General features: G+C 44.7%; 1 protein-coding gene across 1 annotated transcript in view; it reads right to left on the reverse strand.

Moving 5' to 3' along the window:
- The window catches only part of CFAP44 (cilia and flagella associated protein 44), a 118,952-nt gene extending 96,388 nt beyond the window's left edge, over positions 1 to 22,564 (reverse strand). The window contains exons 1-3 of the mRNA XM_082245470.1: positions 22,499 to 22,564; positions 13,857 to 15,170; positions 1,108 to 1,248 (exon numbers count right to left, since the gene is read on the reverse strand). Coding sequence (XP_082101596.1) covers positions 1,108 to 1,248; positions 13,857 to 15,170; positions 22,499 to 22,562 — 1,519 coding nt within the window. The 5' untranslated portion in view covers positions 22,563 to 22,564. The remainder of the gene's footprint in view (positions 1 to 1,107; positions 1,249 to 13,856; positions 15,171 to 22,498) is intronic.
- Between the last annotated feature and the right edge of the window lie 2,020 nt (positions 22,565 to 24,584).

The following is a 24,584-nucleotide window of genomic DNA, read 5'->3' on the forward strand; positions in this document are numbered from 1 at the left end:
GCTCTCACTCTCTCATACTGGTCACTGGAAGTTCAACATGGCGCCTCATGGCAAAGAACTCTCTGAGGATCTGAAAAAAAGAATTGTTTCTCTACATAAATATGGCCTAGGCTATAAGAAGATTGCCAAGACCCTGAAACTGAGCTGCAGCACGGTGGCCAAGACCATACAGCGGTTTAACAGGACAGGTTCCACTCAGAACAGGCCTTTCCAGTGACAACACTGAAGAAATTACACTTTGCTGTAAATTTGCTGTCCCCTCAAAATAACTCAACACACAGTCATTAATGTCTAAACTGCTGGCAACAAAAGTGAGTACACCCCTAAGTGAAAATGCCCAAATTGGGCCCAAAGTGTCAATATTTTGTGTGGCCACCATTATTTTCCAGCACTGCCTTAACCCTCTTGGGCATGGAGTTCACCAGAGCTTCACAGGTTGCCACTGGAGTCTTCTTCTACTCCTCCATGACGACATCACAGAGCTGGTGGATGTTGGAGACCTTGCGCTCCTCCTCCTTCTGTTTGAGGATGCCCCACAGATGATTAATAGGGTTTAGGTCTGGAGACATGCTTGGCCAGTCCATCACCTTTACCCTCAACTTTTACCCTGTAGTTCATTTACATTCATGAACTGGAGGAAATAGCACACCAATACATGATTGCACAAAAAAAAGGGGGAGTATGGGGGGGAGCTGCAGCACAGAAGGTTTTTCACCTGAATGCATAGAATGGATTCACAACCACTTCAAAGTGGATTTAATGAGCTTTTGTTATTAATGTTAAAGGGGCAGCAACCTGCACATATTTGTTTTTTTTTTCAATTTAAGTTTATTTTGTGTCTGTAGTGCATAGGTAGGATTGGTATTCACTCTGTTAGAGGTTATCTATCTTTTTTTGAGAGGTGGGAATTATGAACATGGCAATTTATTTTTTTTTTTGTTTTTTTTTCAGAATGCTGCAAATTGGAGACCTACAAAGTAAGGTAATTCCGTTTGCATCAGATCAGACATAATGATAGGGTAGACTCTCAGGAGATGAGCCGAGGTCTATAGGTTTGTAGAGCAGACCCTTCCAAGTCAAATATAAATCATCAATATGTAAGTTTACCTTCTGCTTCCTCTTGGGGATTCTGCGGTGCAGTTTCTGCTATCTGATCTTTATCACTTCCAGCTTCAGCTGCAGCAATTTCCCCTGAAGTGGCTCCCTCCTTCTCTGTATCCACAACCATATCTTCAACCACACTGCCATCTGCTGGTAAGATAACAAAAGACATGACTGAATCGGTTTTCTGTACTATTTTCAATTACCTAACCACTTAAAGCGGAGTTCCACTCAAAAGTGGAACTTCCGTTTTAAGTGGTCCTGACCCCCTGACATGCCACATTTGGCATGTCATTTTTTTTGGGGGGTGGGAGAGGGTACCTAATTTTGACAGGTACCCACTCCTACTTCCGCTCGGACTGCCTAGGCGGCTCCGGCGGAAGTTCTCCTCTCCCCCTCCCTCCCTGCAATCTTCTGGAACACGTCACAGGTTCCAGAAGATTGACGGCCATTCATGACGCGCAGCGTGACTCGCGCATTCGCAGTGTGCACCCGGCTGTGAAGCCGCAAGCTGTCACAGCAAGGTACCCACACTAGAGATGCCGGCGCCACGGGGAGAAGACGGAGAGAACCGAGGCTCCCCCCGGCCACATCGCTGGACCATGGAACAGGTGTGTGTTTATTAAAAGTCAGCAGCTACACTTTTTGTAGCTGCTGACTTTTAATAAACACAAAAGCCAGTGGAACTCACTTTAAAGCGGAGTTCCACCCAAATGTGGAACTTCCGCTTATTTGCTTTCTCCCCCCCTCCGGTGCCACATTTGGCACCTTTCAGGGGGGAGGGGGTACCTGTTTTTGACAGGTACACCCTTCCCCACTTCCGGGAACGGCGCGGCGGCGAAGTGAGGACCCCTCCTCCTACCCTCCGCCGCCGAGCCAATCCCAATGCGCAGTGCGCTTCGTGCATGCGCAGTAGGGACCTGCCCGTGAAGCCGCAAGGCTTCACTGCCGGGTTCCCTGACCGGCAATGGCGGTGGGAGCACCATGCGTATTTTGATTGGTTTGCGCAAAAGTTATTGCGTCTACTAACTACGGGAAAGATTTTTGTCATTTTTATTGTTTTTTTTTTTTTACTAGTAATGGCGGCGATCAGCGATTTTTAGTGGGACTGCGACATTGCGGCAGACAGATCGGACCCCTAACTGATATTTTTGACACTTTTGGGGGGACCAGTGACATTACTACAGTAATCAGTGCTAAAAATATGCACTGTTACTGTAATAATGACACTGGCAGGGAAGGGGTTAACATTGTGGGTGATCAAGGGTTTAAATGGGAGACTAGGGGAGTGATTCTAGCTGTGGGGGGCGTGGCTTGTGAAATGATCATAGAGACCTGTGTTCCTATATAGAAGGATCACAGGAGCTCTGTGATCATTCCAGGGAGAACGGTCAGCTGTGTTTACAACAGCTGACCGTCCTTCTTTCTCAGCGGAGAGCGATCGCGGGTGTCAGGCGGCAATCGGAGCCGCCTGACCCGTGCATCGGCTTCCCCACTGCCGAGTGGGGGCGGGAGCATGCCGCTGCGTGCTCGCCCCCTAGCTGCCTGCGCAGGACCGACGTTTTGCGCAGGAGAGCTACCCTGCCGCAGTAAAAAAGCGGGTGGTGGTCGGCAACTGGTTAAAGTACCGCAGTGCCGAATCGCAAAAAATGGCCTGGTCATTATGGGGGTAAAACCTTCCGGAGCTGAAGTGGTTTTAAAGGGTAGATGGCAACTCACCAGAGGTGTTTGACCCCTCTTTACAGCAAGGTCAAAAAATGCTTTTGGAAAACCATATTGGTTCCACAGCTTACGCCACTCCACTCCGATGATCCCTCGGGGTATGGCTAGGATAAGTGAATTAACTCCACAGGAAACATACAGTGTATCCGGAAAGTATTCACAGCGCTTCACTTTTCCCACATTTTGTTATAATACAGTCTTATTCCAAAATGGAATAAATTCATTAATTTCCTCAAACTGCTACAAACAATCCCCCATAATGACAATGCGAAAGAAGTTTGTTTAAAATCTTTGAACATGTATTAAATATATATATATATATTTTTTTTTTAATATTTGCATTTGCATTGATTTTGCATTGTTTATCGGCATTGGTATCATACGTTTTTTTTAGACATCACTGTATACTTGCCTTATTATTTGCATAGCACTGTGAGCGCCACTTACTAAAACTTTTTTTTTTGTTTTGGATAGAGTTGAGATGGATTGGAACACCTGTCAAGTTTTTTTACGCTGTCTGTGCCCACGTTAGGGAGATTCAGCCTCTCTCTATGTCCTGATCACCATTTCCGCCCTCTATACGTGTTGCGTCACACGAATAAGTCAATCGTCAGGGACCTGTGACACAACGTGTATAGGGGGCGGAAACTTCCTAGAAGACGGGACTCGGCGGCCAGCTCTGATCTTTTACATACTTACATGAGATAAACCAATTATTGGGACTTTTTTACTAAAAATATGTAGCAGAATACAAATTGGCCTAACATGATAAAAAAAAAATGATTTTTACATTTTTCTTTTGGGGAATGTTATATAGCAGAAAGTGAAAAATATTGTTATTTTTTTTTTTTTTTCAGAATTCTCGCTCTTTTTTTTGTTTATAGCGCAAAAAATGAAAATCACAGAGGTGATCAAATACCACCAAAAGAAAGCTCTATTTGTGGGGAAAAAAAGAACATAACTCTTTTTGGGTGCAGCGTCGTATGACCGCGTAATTGTCCGTTAAAATAACGCAGTGCCGAATCGCAAAAAATGACCTGGTCATTAAGGGGGAAAAACTTCCGGTCCAAAAGTGGTTAAAAATGTTAGAACTCACAGTACATATCTGGCCAAATACAAAATCTTTATAGGTGTCCCAGTCCTTCCAATGATAGAAATCACAGCCGCTGGTGGTGCTTACAGGGCTTGAGGAGATGTACAGGCGGTCCGCCGCCAAGCTGACATCACTTCCGCCCCATACTTGCTATTACATAGTTACATAGTAGTTGAGATTGAATAAAGACAACAGTCCATCCAGTTCAACTTGTGTAGGTCTGTGTGGACGTATTCATTTCCCACACCCCTGAATGTTTTGATCCTGGAGATGTATGTGCAAGAGTCTTTTAAAAGTAGCCATACTCCCCGCAGTTACCACCATTTGTGGTAGAGAATTCCATGATCTTATAGCCCTTGCTGTAAAAAAAAACCCTGCGTAGCCTGAGGTTAAATCGCTTCTCCTCTAATCGCATTGAATGGCCTTGTGTCCTCTTACACTCCTTGCGACTGAATCGTTTTTTTTCTATGTTGAGATCACCATTGAGGTATTTGTAAATCGCTATCATGTCCCCTCTCAGGCGTCTCTTCTCTAGGGAGAATAAATCAAGCGCTTGTAAACGCTCCTCATAATTAAGGTCCTCCAATCCCCTAATTAGCTTAGTTGCCCTTCTTTGGACTCTTTCCAGTTCCAGCACATCCTTTCTGAGGATTGGCGACCAGAACTGGACAGAATACTCTAGATGTGGTCGGAGGAGAGTTTTATAAAGTGGTAGGATTATAGATTTATCTCTGGAATACATCCCCTTCCTTATGCATGCCAATATTCTGCCAGCTTTGGCAGCTGCAGCTTGACATTGCTTAGTCTATCTTCTACTAAGACTCCCAGATCTTTCTCCATTCTTGATTCCCCCAGAGGTTCCCCCCCTAACACGTACTTTGCGTTTATGTTTTTAGTCCCCAAGTGCAAAACCTTATACTTCTCCACATTAAACCTCATTTGCCACGTAGTTGCCCACTCTGTTATTTTGTTCAGGTCATACTGTAAGATTTCTGCATCATGATGTGAAGTTATTGCCCTGCCCCTGTGTCATCTGCAAAAACGAATATTGAGCTAATGATCCCGTCCTCAATGCTATTTATGAATAAATTGGTGAGTACTTAATGCTCAAGTATCTATACTCGTACTCGCTGATAAAAAAAATGGTATCGGTGCAACCCTAAAAATGAACCAGTAATATTCTGGGACTTCATCTTTTCCCTCTGCACCCAAGACAATACTCTCACCTTCCACATCTGCAGTCACTTGTTGCCCCATGCCCTCCTTTTGTCCCGTCACCTCTGTTCCTGTGGATAAGGAAGGAAGAAGAGAATTGAAAACTGATTGGTTACATATGTCCAGATCCCTCGGCCCTGCTGCAGCTCCCCTAACACCCCCCCCCCCCCCCCCCACACACACATTTAACAGCAATACTTGGTTGGTAAAATCAAAATCAAAGCCGGGAGTTGCTGTGAAAATAAATCCCTGATGCCTCTGGGTAGCTTAGTAGAGGGGAGGAGGCAGCTAGCAGGTCTCCTTTAATCAGTGTCCAGGTGAACCAGATGAGAACTACCAGTATGTTTCTGATTGTAGAAAATAACTGAACACCTAAAGTAGCCTTTGCCAACCTTCTCAACACAGAGGAACCCTTGAAATATCTTTACGGTCTCAGGGAATCCCTGCTAAAAATGACTATATCTACACCTCATGATACATTAGTGTGATGGTCAGTGGGAAGAATGCTCCTTACACTTGTGTAGTGAAGGACGAACATCGGCCGGGGCGGTTCGCAAACGCCAGCCGCAAAATTTTCTCAAAAGTCCGCGAACCGCAAGTTCGCAGCGGGCCCCATTGACTTTAATGGGAGGCAAACTTTAAAAACCTTTAGGTCATATTTGCAGCCACAAAATACTTACTAGCTGTGCACAAATAGTCCCAGCACATGGACAATGTCTTAACAGAAGTATTGCAATTGGAAAAGTTGCCCTAAAAATGTTTTTTTTTTTTTTTTACAGCAAAAAAAATTTTTTTTTTTTCATAAATCAGCCAGAACTGACAGCAGCTGGTAAATACATGTCAAATACATATAGGGTCCATTCACACATTAGTAAAATGGGTCCGCATCCATTCCACAATTTGGCGGAACCTTTACAGACCCATTGATTTTCAATTCCAGTCTGAAAAATTAGGCATTCACAGGATAAAGAAGTAAGTGTCGGCCATTTCAGGCCCCAAAAATTAGCCCACATGTGTTTACCTGACAGCTAAGAACATTGTATTCTGTGGCTGGAGGTACATTAGGCATTCACAGGATACAGAAGTAAGTGTTGGCCATGAAAGACCCCAACAATTAGCCTACATGCGTTTACCTGACAGCTAAGAACGTAGTATTTGATGGCTGGAGGTACATTAAGCATTCACAGGATACAGAAGTAAGTGTCGGCCAGTATAGGCCCCAAAAATTAGCCCACATGGGTTTACCTGACAGCAAAGAACGTAGTATTTGGTGGCTGGAGGTACATTAGGCATTCACAGGATACAGAAGTAAGTGTCGGCCAGTATAGGCCCCAAAAATTAGACCACATGGGTTTACCTGACAGCTAATAACGTAGTATTTGATGGCTGGAGGTACATTAGGCATTCACAGGATACAGAAGTAAGTGTCGGCCAGTATAGGCCCCAAAAATTAGCCCACATGGGTTTACCTGACAGCAAAGAACGTAGTATTTGGTGGCTGGAGGTAGATTAGGCATTCACAGGATACAGAAGTAAGTGTCGGCCAGTATATGCCCAAAAAATTAGACCACATGGGTTTGCCTGACAGCAAAGAACGTAGTATTTGGTGGCTGGAGGTACATTAGGCATTCACAGGATACAGAAGTAAGTGTCGGCCAGTATAGGCCCCAAAAATTAGACCACATGGGTTTACCTGATAGCTAAGAACGTAGTGTTTGGTGGCTTGAGGTAGATTAGGCATTCACAGGATACAGAAGTAAGTGTCGGCCAGTATAGGCCCCAAAAATTAGACTACATGGGCTTACCTGACAGCTAAGAACGTATTATTTGGTGGCTGGAGGTACATTAGGCATTCACAGGATACAGAAGTAAGTGTCGGCCAGTATAGGCCCCAGAAAGTAGCCCACATGGGTATACCTGACAGCAAAGAACGTAGTATTTGGTGGCTGGAGGTACATTAGGCATTCACAGAAAAAATAATTGTCGGCCATGAAAGGCCCCAAAAATTTGGCATTCAATGGACATGAAATGCCTTTTATGCCGCTGTATTTAGTGAAAACAAGGACCAGGAATTCTTGTGGGTGAATGGCGGTCTGGCGGATATTTGTGGCCTGTCATGAGGAATTTCAATGAAACATGGTCTACTGGTCACATGTGTTGAATTCCTCAGAGATCCATGCCTCATTCATTTTTATAAATGTGAGGTAGTCTACGCTGTCATGAGCTAGGCAAGTGCGCTTATCGGTCATGATCCCCCCTGCTGCGCTGAACGTCCTTTCGGACAGGACACTGGACGGGGGGCAAGCCAACAGTTCCATTGCAAATTGTGCAAGCTCTGGCCAGGGGTCAAGCCTGCCCACCCAGTAGTCCAGGGGTTCATAACTCCTCAGAGCATCCACATCGGCCGTTAACCTGATGTAGTCGGACACCTGTCGGTCTAGGAGTTCCCTGATGCTGGATCCCGAGTACAGCGGTCGATGGGTCGGCTGAAAGAATGATCTCATATCTGAAGTGACCAAGACATCTTCAAACCGCCCTCTTCTTGCAGGCACTGTTGGATTGCTACCCACAACTGTCTCTCTGTGACTGGAAATTCCTCTGCCAGTGCACGCAAAAGCAGAATGTAGCATTTCCTGCAGCAAGGCCTGGAAGTGCTGCATTCTGACCGCCCTCTGTGATTGTGGTAACATTTCCGCCATTTTTTGTTTGTACCGGGGTTCTAAGAACGTTGCCACCCAGTACTGGTCCTTAGCCTTTATGCTTTTTATACGGGGGTCCTGCTTAAAACACTGGAGCATGAAGGCCCCCATTCGCACTAAACTGGAAGCGGTGTAGTGGCCTGCTTCCAGCTCATCATCCAGGATAATGTCGTCCTCGTTCTCCTCCTCCCATCCACGGATAACACCAGGGATCCCAGAAAGGTTTAAAGCATGCTCTTCTTGCTCCTTCTCATACCACCCAGCACCATCCTCCTCTGACTCCTCTTCAGACGCCTGTTGTTGACTTGTCTCAGATGGAGTAGCACCCAATGAGAATTCATCCAACATTGCGACTTCCTCATCTTCCTGCTCCTGCTCCTCGATGGCTTGATCAATGACACGACGCAATGCACGCTCCAGAAAGAAGGCGTAAGGTACGATGTCACTGATGGCGCCCTGGACGTGACTGACCAGTTTGGTGATCTCATCGAATGGCCGCAGAAGTCTGCATGTGTCGCGCATGAGCAGCCACTGGCAAGGTGAAAAAAAACCAAGCTCCCTAAAACCTGTCCTGCCGCATAGTTCGTACAGGTAGTCGTTAACTGCACGTTTCTGCAGGAGCAGCCTATCAAGCATATGCAACGTTGAGTTCCATCGCATCGGGCAGTCACAAATAAGACGCCTGACGGGCAGGTTGTGTCGCCGCTGAATGTCAGCAAGGCGAGCCATGGCTGTGTAAGATCTTCTGAAATGGCCCGAGATTTTCCTGGCCTGCCGCAAGACATCCTGGACCCCCAGGGTATTTGGCAACCAATCGCTGCAATACCAAGTTCAGGACGTGTGCCATGCATGGCACGTGTGTTATTTTGCCCTGTTTCAGCACGCTCAGCAGATTGGCAACGTTGTCCCACACCACTTTACTGTCAAATTGAGCGGTGTCAGCCACTGATCTGCCAGTGAACGAAAAGCTGAAAGGAGTGCAGGACCAGTGTGGCTCTTGGCTTCCAGGCACAACAGACGCAGCACAGCATGGCAACGTCTCACCTGACATGGGGAATAGGTTCTGGGGATCTTGGGCGGCGCAGCGGAAGAGACGGTAGTAGCAGAAAAGGAGGAGTCAGCCGAGGAGGAGAGGGAAGATGGAGGAGGAGGAGTAGAAGAGGCAGGCCTGCATGCAATCCGTGGCGGTACAACTAAATCTACACGGGTGCCACGGGTTACATGCTTGACAGCCGTCAGAAGGTTCACCCAGTGGGCAGTAAAAGTGAAATACCTTCCCTGCCCGTGTTTGCTAGACTATGTGTCTGTGGTCAGATGTATCTTGGCACCAACACTGTGTGCCAGAGATATATTCACTTGCCGCTAAACATGGCCATACAGCTCTGGAATGCCCTTCTGCGAGAAATATTTCCTTTCTGGGATCTTCCATTGTGGTGTTCCAATGGCCACAAATTTACGAAAGGCCTCCAAGTCCACCAGTTGATATGGCAGTAGTTGGCGGGCTATCAGTTCCGACAAGCCAGCAGTCAAACGTTGGGCAAGAGGGTTATCCGGCGTCATCATTTTTTTCCGCTCCAACATTTGGGCCACAGAAGCCTGCCTTTTTCCAGAACAACGTGACGACGGTATGATGGAAGGTGGAGTGGAGGACAATTGTGAGGAGAGAGGAGAAGGAGAAGAGGCTGGATGGCGAGAGCCTGGAGTGTGGCTTTGTGGGTTCTGATGGTGTTGCTCCCACTGGGCTCAGTGATGGGAGTTCAGGTGCCTTCTTAAGGCTGTCGTCCCTAGGTGAGTGTTGGGCTTACCGCGACTTATGCGTTGACTGCAAAAGCTGCAGGTGGCAACACTGTTGTCAGCAACGGACACATTAAAAAAAGCCCACACTGCGGAGCCATGTGCCGGCGTCCTGGGAGTGCCAGATGTGACTGTACATGGCTGATGGCTCGCTCCTGATACATTTGCAGTCTGCTTTGTAACTCTTGTGCAATGCAAGTTCTGCCTGCCTCTCCTCCCTATCTGATGGTCCGTCTCTCCCTCTGAACTCCCCTCCTCTTCCTCTCTTGCTGCCACCCTTGTGACGTCCATAGACACGTCATCATCCACGTCACCTTCCCCACCACTAACATTTGAGATCTCGGAGTAGGCAGCAACAGCAGGGACCAACCTCCCTGGGCTGATCTGTGTACTATCGTCAGACTGCTGAGTGGCGGCTGTTGCTACCTCCTCTTCCTGATCCGATGCCAACAATGGCTGCGCTTTGCAAATGTGATGGATCGGAAAATAATTACAATGACTCAAGAGGAGGGTATGTGGTGGTGGTGTTTGTGCTGGTGCCTTTGGGGGTGCACACAGAAGAGAGTGAAGAGGGTGCAGATAGAGAGGATGAGGAGGGTGCAAAAGAGAAAGGCTGAGTGAGCCACTCAACCAAGTTTGGTGCATCCTTTGACATAATCTAATGCACCTTCTGAAACTTCACACTTTGGCTCCGGCCTACTGCTCCTGCCCTACCCCTTCCACCCCTGCGTAAGTGTCTGCCTCTTCCTCTGCCTGTCATGTTTTTAAATTACCCTGTGACAAAAGTCTCTAGAGAATCGCAGTATATCTGGAAAAAGGTATATAAAACCCTGCTTCAATTTGTGGTATTGCGAGGGCCACAGTTTTATCACACCAGTTCTACAAATAATTGGCCAGTAACTGTTGTCACTGTGTGTAGCACAGTTAACACAGCAAAATAGGCCAAATTTTTGCAGGACTAAAATACACTCTTAGAAAAGTATACTGTTAAATAATACCCCGCTTCAATATGTGGTATTGGGGGGCCACTGGTTTATCACACCAGTTGTTCCAAAAATTGGCCAGGGAGTTTGGCACTGTGTGTATCAGAGTTAACGCAGCAAAAGAGGCAATATTGTCGCAGGACACAAATACACTTGTAAAAGTATACTCAGATAACACCCCACTTCAATCTGTGGTATTGGGGAGCCCATGGTTTATTACACCAGTTGTTCAAAAAATTGGCCAGTGAGTTTGGCACTGTGTGTAGCAGAGTTAACACAGCAAAAGAGGCAATATTGTTGCAAGACACAAATACACTTGTAAAAGTATACTCAGATAACACCCCGCTTCAATCTGTGGTATTGGGGGCCACAGTTTAATCACATCAGTTCTACAAATAATTGGCCAGTAACTGTTGTCACTGTGTGTAGCACAGTTAACACAGCAAAAGAGGCCAAATTTTTGCAGGACTAAAATACACTCTTTGAAAAGTATACTGTTAAATAACACCCCACTTCAATATGTGGTATTGGGGGGCCACTGGTTTATGACACCAGTTGTTCTACAATTGGCCAGGGAGTTTGGCACTGTGTGTATCAGAGTTAATGCAGCAAAAGAGGCAATGTTGTTGCAGGACACAAATACACTTATACAAGTATACTCAGATAACACCCCACTTCAATATGTGGTATTGGGGGGCCACTGGTCTATCACACCAGTTATAATACATTAAAAGTGCTTTTGTCACTGTTGCTGCAGCAACGCTCAGTCACCACACCAGTCACAATGCTGCACAGTGCACAATACAAATCCACTATAATATGCTTTCTATATTACAAAGTATATTATACCGTGGATTACACCCCTATATAGTGCACTGCACACCTATACCAAATAAATAGCAGCCCTTAAAATGACTTTTAACAGAGCGATTTGTGTCACTGCTGATCTGTACCTACAGCACACTGGATATCTGTCCCTAAACTGAAAAACTGCACACATATACCAAATGAATACCAGCCCTCAAAACGACTTTTGTGGATCTTAACAGAGCGATTTGTGTCACTGCCGATCTCGATCTGTCCCTGATGAACACAGCATACCTGTCCCTAAATTAAAAAGAAAGTGTAGTAGACCTATACCAAATACCAACCCTGGAAAGGACATTTGTGGATCTTAACACTATTTGTGTCTGGCAATCTGTCCCTGCTGCACACAGCCAACCTTTCCCTATGCTGACAAAAAGCAGAATGTGAAATGTCTCTCAGCTCTGTTCTATTTATAAGGTAGGGGGAATGTCCATGTGCTGAAATGTTTCAATTGGCTGTCCCATTCCACCTGACGGCTGTGTCATGGGTCAAAGTTCTCCCCAATGTAAACTAATATGGCCACCGCGAACATCGGCAAAAGTCTGCCTTTTCGCGAATTTGCTGCGAACCAACCGCCGGGCGAACCGCAAGGCCATCTCTACACTTGTGGCCATTGGGAAATTATTGCTATAAAAAGTGCATGGGGACCTGGGTACTGCCCTGGGGAACATGCATCAATGCATACATTTTTTTTTTTTTTTTTAAACTATCATTTTTAAAGAAGCAGTGATTGTAATAATGCTTAAAGTGAATCAATAAAAATGAAAAATTCCTTTAAATACCATGCCTGGGGGGTCCCCTTAGTCTGCCTGTAAAGTGGTGCATTTGTACAATGTATGGAGCCTGCTGCAGCAATACTGATATTTCTAAAGTAAAAAATGTAATTTAAACTTGCTCGCGGCTGTAATTTATTGTCCGCTCCCAGCAATACAGATTAAAAAAAAAAAAAAGTACATTGTGTTGTGATTGGCCAAAGCATACAGGTCAGGTACATGCTTTGGCCAATCATCAGCAATCAATGCACTGCAAGAACGCAGTGCATTATGGGGCTCTCATCGGCGGGCGAACTTCCCGCCGAGCACCCCATTTGTTTGTGTATTCAACTCGAACACAGAGCCCGCCCCTGTTGACCACATAGCGACCTTTGCCTCTGGCGTACTAAGATACCTACAAGCATTAGACAGCTGGCTGTGCATGGATCCCATCACTAAATGATCTGATCAACAAAGAACTTTCTTTAAAGTGGTTGTAAACCTCAGATATGAATTGTGAACAAATTATATCCCTGTATAGTGTGTACGTGTTTTAATCCAGAGCAGTAAGTGTCATTTCTCTCTGCTGCTTCCTTCCTCTGCTATCAGCATGAATTACTTCTGACACGTTCTTCCAACACCAAGAGAAAAATATTGACAGGGGAGGGAGCTCCAGTACAGAGCCTGTGATTGACAGCATCAGTTCTGTTCCTGTGTGAAGGGGGGTAGCATCTCTCTTCACTGCAGTGTGTAACCTCGGCTCTCCCCTTTTATTCTGAACTATCAGACAAGCTTTAAAATTCAGCACTTTGAATGGCTGTAGAGAAGAGAAGACTGCAGATAGACAGATACAACTTATGTAAAAGGATTTGTTACATCTTGGTGTATCACCTGAGGATAATCCCTTCACTGGGTATATGTAAGGGTTTACAACCTCTTAAAGCATGCCAGTTCACATTGAGGTTTGATCTGTCTTGGGAAAAATAGTGATTGGACAGGAAAATCCATCCTGGTTGGTTAATCTCCATAGAGCAAACTCATCCAAGGAGGTTTGGATGGGGTCATGGAGAGGCCCACAATTGTACAAACGTTCCCCAATCTGACCATAACTGGCTGGATCTGGAGAATGTCCTCTTATAAACCAGCCAGGATGGATTTTCCTGTCAACTCACTATTTTCACAGAGAAAGAGATGTACACCGCTCAGGCAGTTGGAACTTCACAGCCAGACATGGGTGCAGGACCTTGGATCGCCACCACAAACAGGATACAAGAGAAATGGCCGCACACCAAGCGATGGCTCACGATGAAAGGCTTTATTGAACAAGGATGCAAGGTACAGCAAAATGGATGGTAGACATGTTCCACGCGACTCACAGCGTGCTTGTTCACGAAGTGTTGCTCGAAGTGCGGCCATTTCTCTTGTATCAAGTCACTATTTTCCCCATGGCAGATCAAACCTTGATGCGAACTGGCATGTTTAAAGAAAGTTCTTTGTTGGACAGATCATGTACCTACAGGCACATTTAGACTGTAGATGTCTCTGTCAAGCACTGTGGGGCTCTTTGGTGTCATATAAATTGAAAGCCATGTTTCACACACAACCAAATTAAAGTAAAATAAAGGCCCACCTGCTGAGCTTTCCTCTTGGTTTTGGTCATGCTGGATCTCCAGAGTTTCTTCAATAGTTTCTCCCACATCAGGTTGCTCAGTTTCTCCTTCCTTGCCTGGCGGCTCCTCCACATTTTTAATCTCTGAGCCACTGTCTGCTTCATTATGCTGGATCTCCTGATCTTCTCTAATAGTTCCTTCCATAGCAGGTTGCTCGGTACCTCCTTCCTCCTCTGGCGGCTCCTCCATAGTTTCAATCCCTGAGCCAGTGTCTGCTTCATTAAGCTGGATCTCCTGATCTTCCGCAATAGTTCCCCCCACTACAGGTTGCTCGGTTCCTCCTTCACCACCCATCACAGTTTCAATCCCCAAGCCAGTGTCTGATTTATTAAGCTGGATCTCCTGATCTTCTGCAATAGTTCCCCCCACTACAGGTTGCTCAGTTCCTCCTCCACCACCCATCGCAGTTTCAATCCCCAAGCCAGTGTCTGATTCCATAAGCTGGATCTCCTGATCTTCTGCAATAGTTCCCCCCACTACAGGTTGCTCGGTTCCTCCTTCACCACCCATCAAAGCTTCAATCCCTGAGCCAATGTCTGCTTCAATTTGCTGGATCTCTTGATCTTCTCCAATACTTCCTTCCACGGTATGTTGCTCGGTTCCTCCTCCCTCCTCTGGTGGCTCCTCCATAGTTTCAGTAGCAGAGCCAGTGTCTGCTTCAGTATGCTGGGTCTCCTGATCTTCTTCAATGCTTCCTCCCATGGCAGGTTGCTTAGTTTCTCCTTCATCACCCATTACTGATTCAATCCCTGAGCCAATGTCTTCTTCAATCTGCTGGATCTCCTGATCTTCTCCAATAGTTCCTACAACAGCATGTTGCTCTGTTCCTCCTCCCTCCTCTGGTGGCTCCTCCGCAGGTTCAATCCCTGAGCCAGTGCCTGCTTCATTATGCTGGATCTCCTGATCTTCTGCAATAGTTTCTCCAACAGCAGGTTGCTCGGTTCCTCCTTCGTCCTCTGGAGGGTCCTCCACTGTTTCAATCCCTATTCCAGTGGCGTCTTGTTCATTACCAACATCAAGGTTATCTGATGTCTGCTCCACCTCTACCTCAGACTTGTCAGCCAACATTGGCTCATGCATGGTACCTGATCCTTCATCTTCACCTGCAGACCCCTGGGTGATTGTCTCTTCTGACCCCTGAGCTTCTTCATCTCCCCCTTTTGTAATCTCAGTTCTAGAATCAGGGTTGTGCTCATTTCGTAAATTCTCTTTGCCGCTATTCAAAGTTTCAACATCAGCTTTTTCCTCTTGGATTTGATGGTCAGACTCAGCATCTACAGTAATAAAAGTAGACAATGTGGTTACTGAACAAACACATATACAAGTAATAATGAATAAAGTCACTGGCCAGAAAACACCTGTGATAGGACCAAGGTGTGTTTTACAAATGGTGGGCTAATAAGCAAGAGTTAGACTTAGAAGTTAGATTTAGAAGAACTTAGAAGCGGCATATGATCAGTCAGTCCAGCAGCATCTACTCACTGTACGGAATGCTCACAAAGCTGCTTCATTGATGCTATGGGCCCACCTACACCACATTTTATCATTATCATAATGAGACCCTGTTCTCTGTGTAGGTTAGGTTATCTAGCCACAAGGTACCTGGAAAGATCTTCCTAATCCTCCCCCAACATTATACTCCATTGTCAGAGCCCCCAAAAACTCCTGTGCAAGTTTCAACTTTCTGCAAATCTAGATTTGTAGAGGTCTATGAATACTCCTCCCCTGCCCCATGTGACAGCAAATAGGCCTGGCCATCATCTGCCCAGGGACCGAGCACTGAATTTATAGGAGGTGGAGGAAGTCTGGGCCTCCATACCTGGAACTACTCAATGAAGTTCCAGTGTATGGAGTAAGCAACAGGTTAATGATACCTTATAGAGCCCCGAAATCTGCTGCTTACTTAAAATAAACTCATACACAGTACAGTTTTGTTTCTAAAGTGCACACTCTGTGCCCAATGTCTCCAAGAGCACCCTGTGAGCCCCATGTCTGCAAGTGCACTCTGTGAGCCCCATGCTTGCAAGAGCACCCTATGTGCCCCATGCTTGCAAGAGCACCCTGTGTGCCCCATGCTTGCAAGAGCACCCTGTGTGCCTCATGCTTGCAAGAGCGCCCTGTGTGCCCCATGTCTCTAAGTGCAACTTGTGATCCCAACGTCTCCAATTGCACCCGGTGTGCCCAATGTTCCAAGAGCACCCTGTGTGCCCCATGTCTCAAAGAGCACCCTGTGAGCCCCATGTCTCCAAGTCCACCCTACGTGCCCCATGTCTCCAAGTGCATTCTGTGTGTCCCCATGTTTCCAAGTGCAACTTTTGTGCCCCATGTCTCCAAGTGCACCCTGTGTGCCCCATATGTCCAAGTGCACCCTGTGTGCCACATATCTCCAAGTGCACCCTATGTGCCCCATATCTCCAAGTGCACCCTATGTGCCCCATATCTCCAAGTGCACCCTGTGTGCCCCATATCTCCAAGTACACCCTGTGTGCCCCATGTCTTCAAGTGCACCCTGTGTGCCCCATGTCTCCAAGTGCACCCTGTGTGCCCAATATCTCCAAGTGCACCCTGTGTGCCCCATGTCTCCAAGTGCACCCTGTGTGCCCCATGTCTCCAAGTGCACCCTGTGTGCCCCATGTCTCCAAGTGCACCCTATGTGCCCCATGTCTCCAAGTGCACCCTGTGTGCCCCATGTCTCCAAGTGCACCCTGTGTACCCCATGTCTCCAAAAGCACTCTGTGAGTCCCATGTCACTAAGTGCACCTTGTGTGTCCCAGGTCTCCAAAAGCACCTTATGTGCCCTATGTCTCTGAGTGCACCCTTTGCACCACATGTCTCCAAGTGCACCCCCTTGTTCACCCTATGTTTCCAAGTGTGCCCTGTGCGCCCTGAGTTTCCAAATGCCATTCTTTGTTCCTTAGTCTCTAAGTGGGCCCCTGTCCCTCCAAGTGCACACCTGTGTACCCCGTGTCTTTAAGTGTCTCTTGTGCACCCTGTGTCTTCAAGTGCACTCCTGTGTGCCCTGAGTTTCCAGGGAACTCCTTGTGCCTCTAAGTGCACCCTTGTGCACCCCATGTCTCCAAGTTCACCCTTGTGCTCCCTGTGCCTCTAAGTGGGCCCTGTATTTCTGAGTGCACGACTGGCTGCCTCTGTGACTCCTGTGTCTCCATGCAGACTCTCACAGTTGTCTGGTTTTCTACACTTCATCATCAGCACCCTCTGCTTGCTCTCTACCTTCAGGTACACTACTGCAATCACCAGGACTATCTTTCCTCTACGGATATGGAAGGTTGCTTTAAAGCCTAAGACCAGATTTTTTTTTTTTTTTTTAGTTTTGGCTAAAAATGGGGAAGAGTTTAAATTTCTGTCAGGTTTACAATCCTGTCTGTAACTCCATTGGAGATAATTTTGTTCACTTCTAAAGGCTGTCAGGTTTACAATCCTGTCTGTAACTCCATTGGAGTTTTGAGCATTGAGCATCACCAGGATAGGAAGTCCAGACGACAATAAAAACAACGTAAAGAATTCTACCCCTCCCTTACTTTACTGAAAATCTGATTTAGTTTTTGTCTGTCCCCTGCTGTAGGAAGTGAGGTAGAATCCCCCAACAGGGACTCAGATGGTAATGAAAATCTGACAGAGGCTCTAACCCTTGCCCACTGTAACCAGAAGCTATATAAAATGTTTTGGTTGGAATTGGACAGTCATAGCCAAAGGCTATCCTGCTTGGGGAACCATCATGGCTGCCACCGCGCCATCTTTTCTTTCTATAATTATTACTGTTATCTGCAGGCCATGAACAAAGACATTAAAGTGGACCTGTCAGTTGTTTATTTTTTTGCCATTCCCTGCACAATGTCAGAGCTCTCTTTGGCCAATAGGGGCGCTCTCCCTCTCTCTTTCTCATTTAGTAGATGGATGGCAGTTGGGGGGAATTCATGGAGAAGTCAGGCCCCTGGAACCAAGTGAAACTAGTTTCAGAAAGAGGGAAATGTAAAGCAGGTGCAAAGCTCAGAGCAATGGAATCAGTGAGCAAACCTGTATTAGAATCCACAAAAACGGTGCTCTGTCTCAGATGTCCTCCGACTATTGATTACAAGTATAACTTGAAGGAGAAATGTGAGCTGGCAACTCCAAAGTCTATGTGAATTACTTTATTAATACATGACAGTGAGTATAAAACAGGGCCTTATCCATTTCAGCAGAAAGCCTTGGTGGCAGGCTTTCTGACGAAATGCGTAAGCCTTTGCATTAAGCTGGATACACACTATCACACAATTTTCTTTCGATTTTTTTCCTTTAGATTTACCAAAATTATATAATGAGGTCAAACCTAAACACTTTTAAGTTTTATGCAATCAGGCGGGCCCCTTGCACTACATAGTTGAAGGTAAATCTAAAGGAAATTGAACAACAAAAGTTGTATAGTGTGTATCCAGCTTTATACTCACTGTCATGTATTCCAAAAGCTTCAAAAAACAAAACAAAAAACAAAAATGAAAAAGTTGGGACTTTATATGAGGCATTATCCCAATGGTATAAGCCTCCATCCCTAATTGTATAAATGTCAAGAGGGGAGGGGGGGGGGATAATCATGATTGGTACCAGGTAAAAGGCGATCAGCATATTGGGTAAGAAAGAAAGATAGTGGATAATGTATAATAGACATAATATCCGTAAACTAAACTTTAGATAGTGGACAATGTATAATAAACATAATATCCGTACACTAAACCTTAGTATATAGCCGATTCACCAATTGTTACTAAAAAAATAAAATGGGAAGCGGGGGAAAAAAACAGGACTTTAAATGAGGTGTATGTCCAGGTGGGCAAGGAGTCTTTTTCGGAAGCTGTGGTGGCCTCATCTGCGGCCAGAGGGCACTGCCACGTGGACATCCATAGAAGTGGGAAGCAGTGATAGCCAAGATTGATGGGTGGTGAAAATGTCACATAGAATCCCCATGGATTACTGTGCAGATAAAGTAAGGGGTGAATGGTTACTAAAAAATGTTGGGATATTAAGGTGACATGTAGGATGGGGATAGCACCCAAAATCAAAAATATGTTAAACCAGTGATCACCAGAAAGAATAAATACCAGAAAAGAGTGGTGATGATCCATATGAGTGAAAAAAGATAAGAAAAGGAAGAAAAATGAATAGGAAAAATAGAACATAGCAATGGGTAGCCATAAGAAAGTGTGCAGAGTGCCTCAGAAAGGGATAGACAGAGTGAGACGAGAAACTGGTGAAGGTGGAGGATGTCCAGGGCTGCTGTTAGAAATCGCAGGGCCCCGTACAGACTACCTGGCAGGGCCCCCCCAAGAAAATATTAAAGATATATTTAGCTAAAATTACAACAAAATCACTATTAGCAGACACAAATATAACATAACTCGCATAATTCCTGATTGAGATGAGAAAAATATACAGGCTGGGCAGTTGGAGCTCAGTGATCAGAGAGACAGAGGAAGAGAAACAAAGTTACAAATAAACTCCTGAGCAGAGATAACATTAGAGCCAGTGCTGGGAGGGGGGCCCACACAGGGAGGGGGATTAGTGAGGGACAACTGTCTCTTTCTCAGCAGATAAAAGCTGATAGCAGAGAGAGGGACAGATCAGATTCAGGTGCTGGAGGAAGATTTCTGTATTTGTTGTCCATCACTAATCCCCCTCTCTGTGTGGGCCCCCTGTGTGCTTGGGCCCCCTACAAGAGGGCTGGTGGTCCCCCCCTATCAGTGGCCCTGAGGATGTCCAAAGGGTGTACCAGGAGCTGGTCACAGCGAAGTCCCCAAACGTCACGTCGAGCTTTTTAAAGATTAGTTTACGGATATTATGTCTATTATACATTATCCACTATCTTTCTTTCTTACCCAATATGCTGATCGCCTTTTACCTGGTACCAATCATGATTATCCCCCCCCCCCCCCTCTTGACACTGTCATGTATTAATAAAATAATTTGCATAGACTTTGGCGGTGCCAGCTCACATTTCAAGTTATAGTTTCAGAAAGACACACAGGTTTTATGGCTGACATAGGGATTTTCATGCAGCTCACGGTGTCTTGTTTTAGGGATTTAAAATAGCTGATGGGTTCACTTTATATAAAAATAAATAAAAAAAAAAAAAAGGATTCGGGGGCTTCACATACAACAAACCTCTGGTATTATAAAATCAAAGTGGAGGATTTGCTCTGATACACTTTTTCACTTTGAAAGTGGACTGTTTATTTGATCACTCTTTTCACTTTTAAGTGGATTATTTATTCAATCACGGAGGTGATCGTTCACAGCACTATTGTCACTTTTTATGAGTGTACTGTATGTTGTTTACCTAATTATATGAAATATTTGAAATTATATATGAATTTTGGCACTTTATATATTTATATTTCCCTATTTTGGTCACAATTTTGCCTGATTTTTTAACACCTGATAATCCAGCACTTTTATATATTTATATGATTAATTGAAGATTAGCACATGATAATTTATTTATTTATTTGCATTTATTTATTTATTTATTTATACACTGGAAGCACTTTAATTGCGCGGCACTAGTGATTTATTTATTTATAATAAAATTATAATAAAAAATAAGGTACAGCGCTATTGAAAGCTAGGCATCAAATTGCCAGTAAATACTAGCTAGCTAAGGTGCTTAAAAATATGAAAAGTGACTCAGTGCACAACGGTGCAAAGGCTAGTGCAAATTAACAAAGTAAAGTGCTTAAGACAAAATTGTAAAGTGACAATGTGCCAAAGTAAATCACATGGTGCATTAAGCATTAAAGCGGTTGTAAACTGCCAAAAAAAAAAAAAAAAAACAAACCCTGCAAGACACAGGCATAATGAGCTAGTATGCTATCGAATACTAGCTCATTATGAAATACTTACCTTAAAACGAAGCCCCGACACGGACCCCCGGACACCGCTGTGGGAGCTGTCATGCTCCCTCGGCGTCTCTTGAGGGTTCAGCGGCTCTGGCGCTGTGAGTGGCCGGAGCCGCGATGACGCCACTAGCCGGCAAGGAACTCTGAAGGTCCGCCGGACATTCAGAGCACATGTGTCGCTGGTGTCAGCGGCTGCATGCAGGGCAAATATCTCCTAAATCGTGCAGGTTTAGGAGATATTAATTTTACCTACAGGTAAGCCTTATTATAGGCCTTATTTTAGGCTTACCTGTAGGTAAAAGTAAAAACATTGAGTATACTGCCGCTTTAAGTTACTTTGTTAATTTGTCTTTTGCACCATGTGATTTACTTTGGCACATTGTCACTTTACAATTTGTCTTTAGCACTTTACTTTGTTAATTTGCACTAAAGCTAGTATTTACTGGCATATGATGCCTAGCTTTCAATAGCGCTGTACCTTATTTTTTATTACAATTTTCTGACTTTGCAGTGGTAAGCATAGTTGGTATACAGTAGCTGCTGTGTTGCACACAATATTATTTAATAGTTTGCCCTGATTTATAAAAAAAATTCAGATTTATTTAACCACTTAAGCCCCGGAGGATTTGGCTGCTAAAGGACCAGGGGTTTTTTTGCGATTTTTTACTGCGTGACTTTAACGGACAATTGCGCGGTCGTGCGACGCTGTACCTAAACTAATTTGACGTCCTTTTTTTCCCACAAACAGAGCTTTCTTTTGGTGGTATTTGATCACCTGTGCGATTTTTTGATCACGCGCTATAAACAAAAAAAGAGCGTAAATTTTGCAAAAATAACAATATTTTTCACATTTTTTTATATGAAATTCCCCCAAAAAAATGTAAAAATCTAATTTTTTTTAACATTTTTCGGCCAATTTGGTTTATGCTACCTATGTTTGGTAAAAAAAATCGCAAAAAGCGTATTTTGATTGGTTTGCGCAAAAGTTATCGCGTTTACTAATAAAGGGAAAGATTTTTGTCATTTTTGGTGTTTTTTTTTTTAACGCGTAATGGCGGCGATCTGCGATTTTTTTTTCGGTACTGCGACATTGCGGCGGACAGATCGGACCCTTGACTGACATTTTTGATACTTTTGGGGTTACCAGTGACATTACTGCAGTAATCAGTGCTATACATATGCACTGTTACTACAAAAATGACACTGGCAGGGAAGGGGTTAACTTTATTGGACAGGGAGGGGTTAAGTGTGTCCTAGGGGCGTGATTCTAACTGTGCAGGGACATTCCTATTGGTGTAAAAGCAAAGATCAACCGTTCTACATAGTAGAACGGACAGATCTTCACTTTTACACAGGGAGAACTGACAGGCAGCTTGTTTACACAAGCTGCTCTGTCTTTCTCCCTTCACAGGAGCGATTGCAGTGTGACTGGCGGACATCGAGTCCGCCGGTCACACGCACTGACTTGTCTGTGAACGAGCCGCGGCGGGCGCGTGCCCGCCCGCAATAGGCTCGCAAGTCAGTGACAGGCGAGTGACGTATCGATACGTCACTCCGCCTGGCCGGGGCTGACCGCCGCAGTATATAGTCGTGCGGCGGTCGGCAACCGGTTAACCTACACTTATGAGCAAGTGCTGCGCTTGCTGCAGTTATAAATAGATCTTAAACCTGTTTGCTCGCAGGATTATTTATTTAGATACAATTACACTGACCTGTGTGATCGGGCCCCTGGTGGAAGCTCTCATCTTCTCCGGCTGGGCCCTCTGAACTCTCCATACCTGCAAATAATGCAAAAAAAAAAGCAAGCGGTCAAAAATGAAAACTCTGGAAACACATTGAGGCTTGTTAGTTAGATATGGTCCAATGCTGCATCAGGAATGGTTTACTATAAGGCCTGTGCTGAAGAGCTCTTCTTCACTTTAATCTTATTTGGTAATCCTATAGAAGTCTATGAGAATGCAAAACCAGCTTGAAGGAGGTCAAAGGCAGGTCAGAAGGAGGTCAACTGCAAAGCTGCCAATTCTTGCAGGAACAGTTCTCTATTTGGCCCATCCTGGCACTTATTTGAGTTTTTGCACATGCAAGGTCTGGGCTGTTGCCTCTCTCCACTCCAAATCCTAACATTCAAAAAGGCATTGAAAATGCACATCAAAATGTAGGACACTGCGCCTGCCTAACCGCTACCAAATAACGCACCTCCACACACCCACAGACCGCGTGTGCTTCATTGCTGCAGCACCCCTACCTACACCCAGGAAACAGCATGATGGAAATATACCCGGGAAGTGCAGGGTGGCACAGATTTATAACACGCAGACTGGGCTGCCGCATGGCTCATTGGTGCACATATGAAACAAAAATCAACACGTGTCAGCTCAAAGTTTTATATGTATTTTTCTTCCCCATGAAATAACATTACAGCATAAAAAAATATATATATATTATTTAGATATTTTATATAAATATAAAATTTATTCTAAAGAATTATTTAAATGATAATATAATATAAAATTATATTATTATCATACAATTATATTTTATATATTGTATATAATTATATCTATTGTACATTATAAATATTTGGTATATATATATATATATATATATATATATATATATATATATATAATATATATAAATATACACACAGTATATATATATATATATCTAGATAGATAGTTAGATAGATATAGATAGATAGATAGATAGATAGATAGATAGATAGATAGATAGATAGATAGATAGATAGATAGATAGATAGATAGATAGATAGATAGATAGATAGATAGATAGATAGATAGATAGATAGATATACACACATACAGTATCTCCCGAAAGTGAGTACACCCCTCACATTTTTGTAAATATTTTATTCTATCTTTTCATGTGACAACACTGAAGAAATGACACTTTGCTACAATGTAAAGTAGTGAGTGTACAGCTTGTATAACAGTGTAAATGTGCTGTCCCCTCAAAATAACTCAACACACAGCCATTAATGTCTAAACCGCTGGCAACAAAAGTGAGTACACCCCTAAGTGACAATGTCTAAAGTGGGCCCAAAGTGTCAATATTTTGTGTGGCCACCATTATTTTCCAGCACTGCCTTAACCCTCTTGGGCATGGAGTTCACCAGAGCTTCACAGGTTGCCACTGGAGTCCTCTTCCACTCCTCCATGATGACATCACGATGCTGGTGGATGTTAGAGACCTTGCGCTCCCCCACCTTCTGTTTGAGGATGCCCCACAGATACTCAATAGGGTTTAGGTCTGGAGACATGCTTGGCCAGTCCATCACCTTTACCCTCAGCTTCTTTAGCAAGGCAGTGATCGTCTTGGAGGTGTGTTTGGGGTCGTTATGTTGGAATACTGCCCTGCGGCCCATTCTCTGAAGGGAGGGGATCATTCTCTGCTTCAGTATGTCACAGTACATGTTGGTATTCATGGTTCCCTCAATGAACTGTAGCCCCCCAGTGCCGGCAGCACTCATGCAGCCCCAGACCATGACACTCCCACCACCATGCTTGACTGTAGGCAAGACACACTTGTCTTTGTACTCCTCACCTGGTTACCGCCGCACACGCTTGACACCATCTGAACCAAATAAGTTTATCTTGGTCTCATCAGACAACAGGACATGGTTCCAGTAATCCATGTCCTTAGTCTGCTTGTCTTCAGCAAACTGTTTTCAGGCTTTCTTGTGCATCATCTTTAGAAGAGGCTTCCTTCTGGGATGACAGCCATCCAGACCAATTTGATGCAGTGTGCAGCGTATGGTCTGAGCACTGACAGGCTGAC

The sequence above is a fragment of the Pelophylax lessonae genome (assembly GCF_965119305.1).
Source record: "Pelophylax lessonae genome assembly, chromosome: 2".
Classification (NCBI taxonomy): domain Eukaryota; kingdom Metazoa; phylum Chordata; class Amphibia; order Anura; family Ranidae; genus Pelophylax; species Pelophylax lessonae.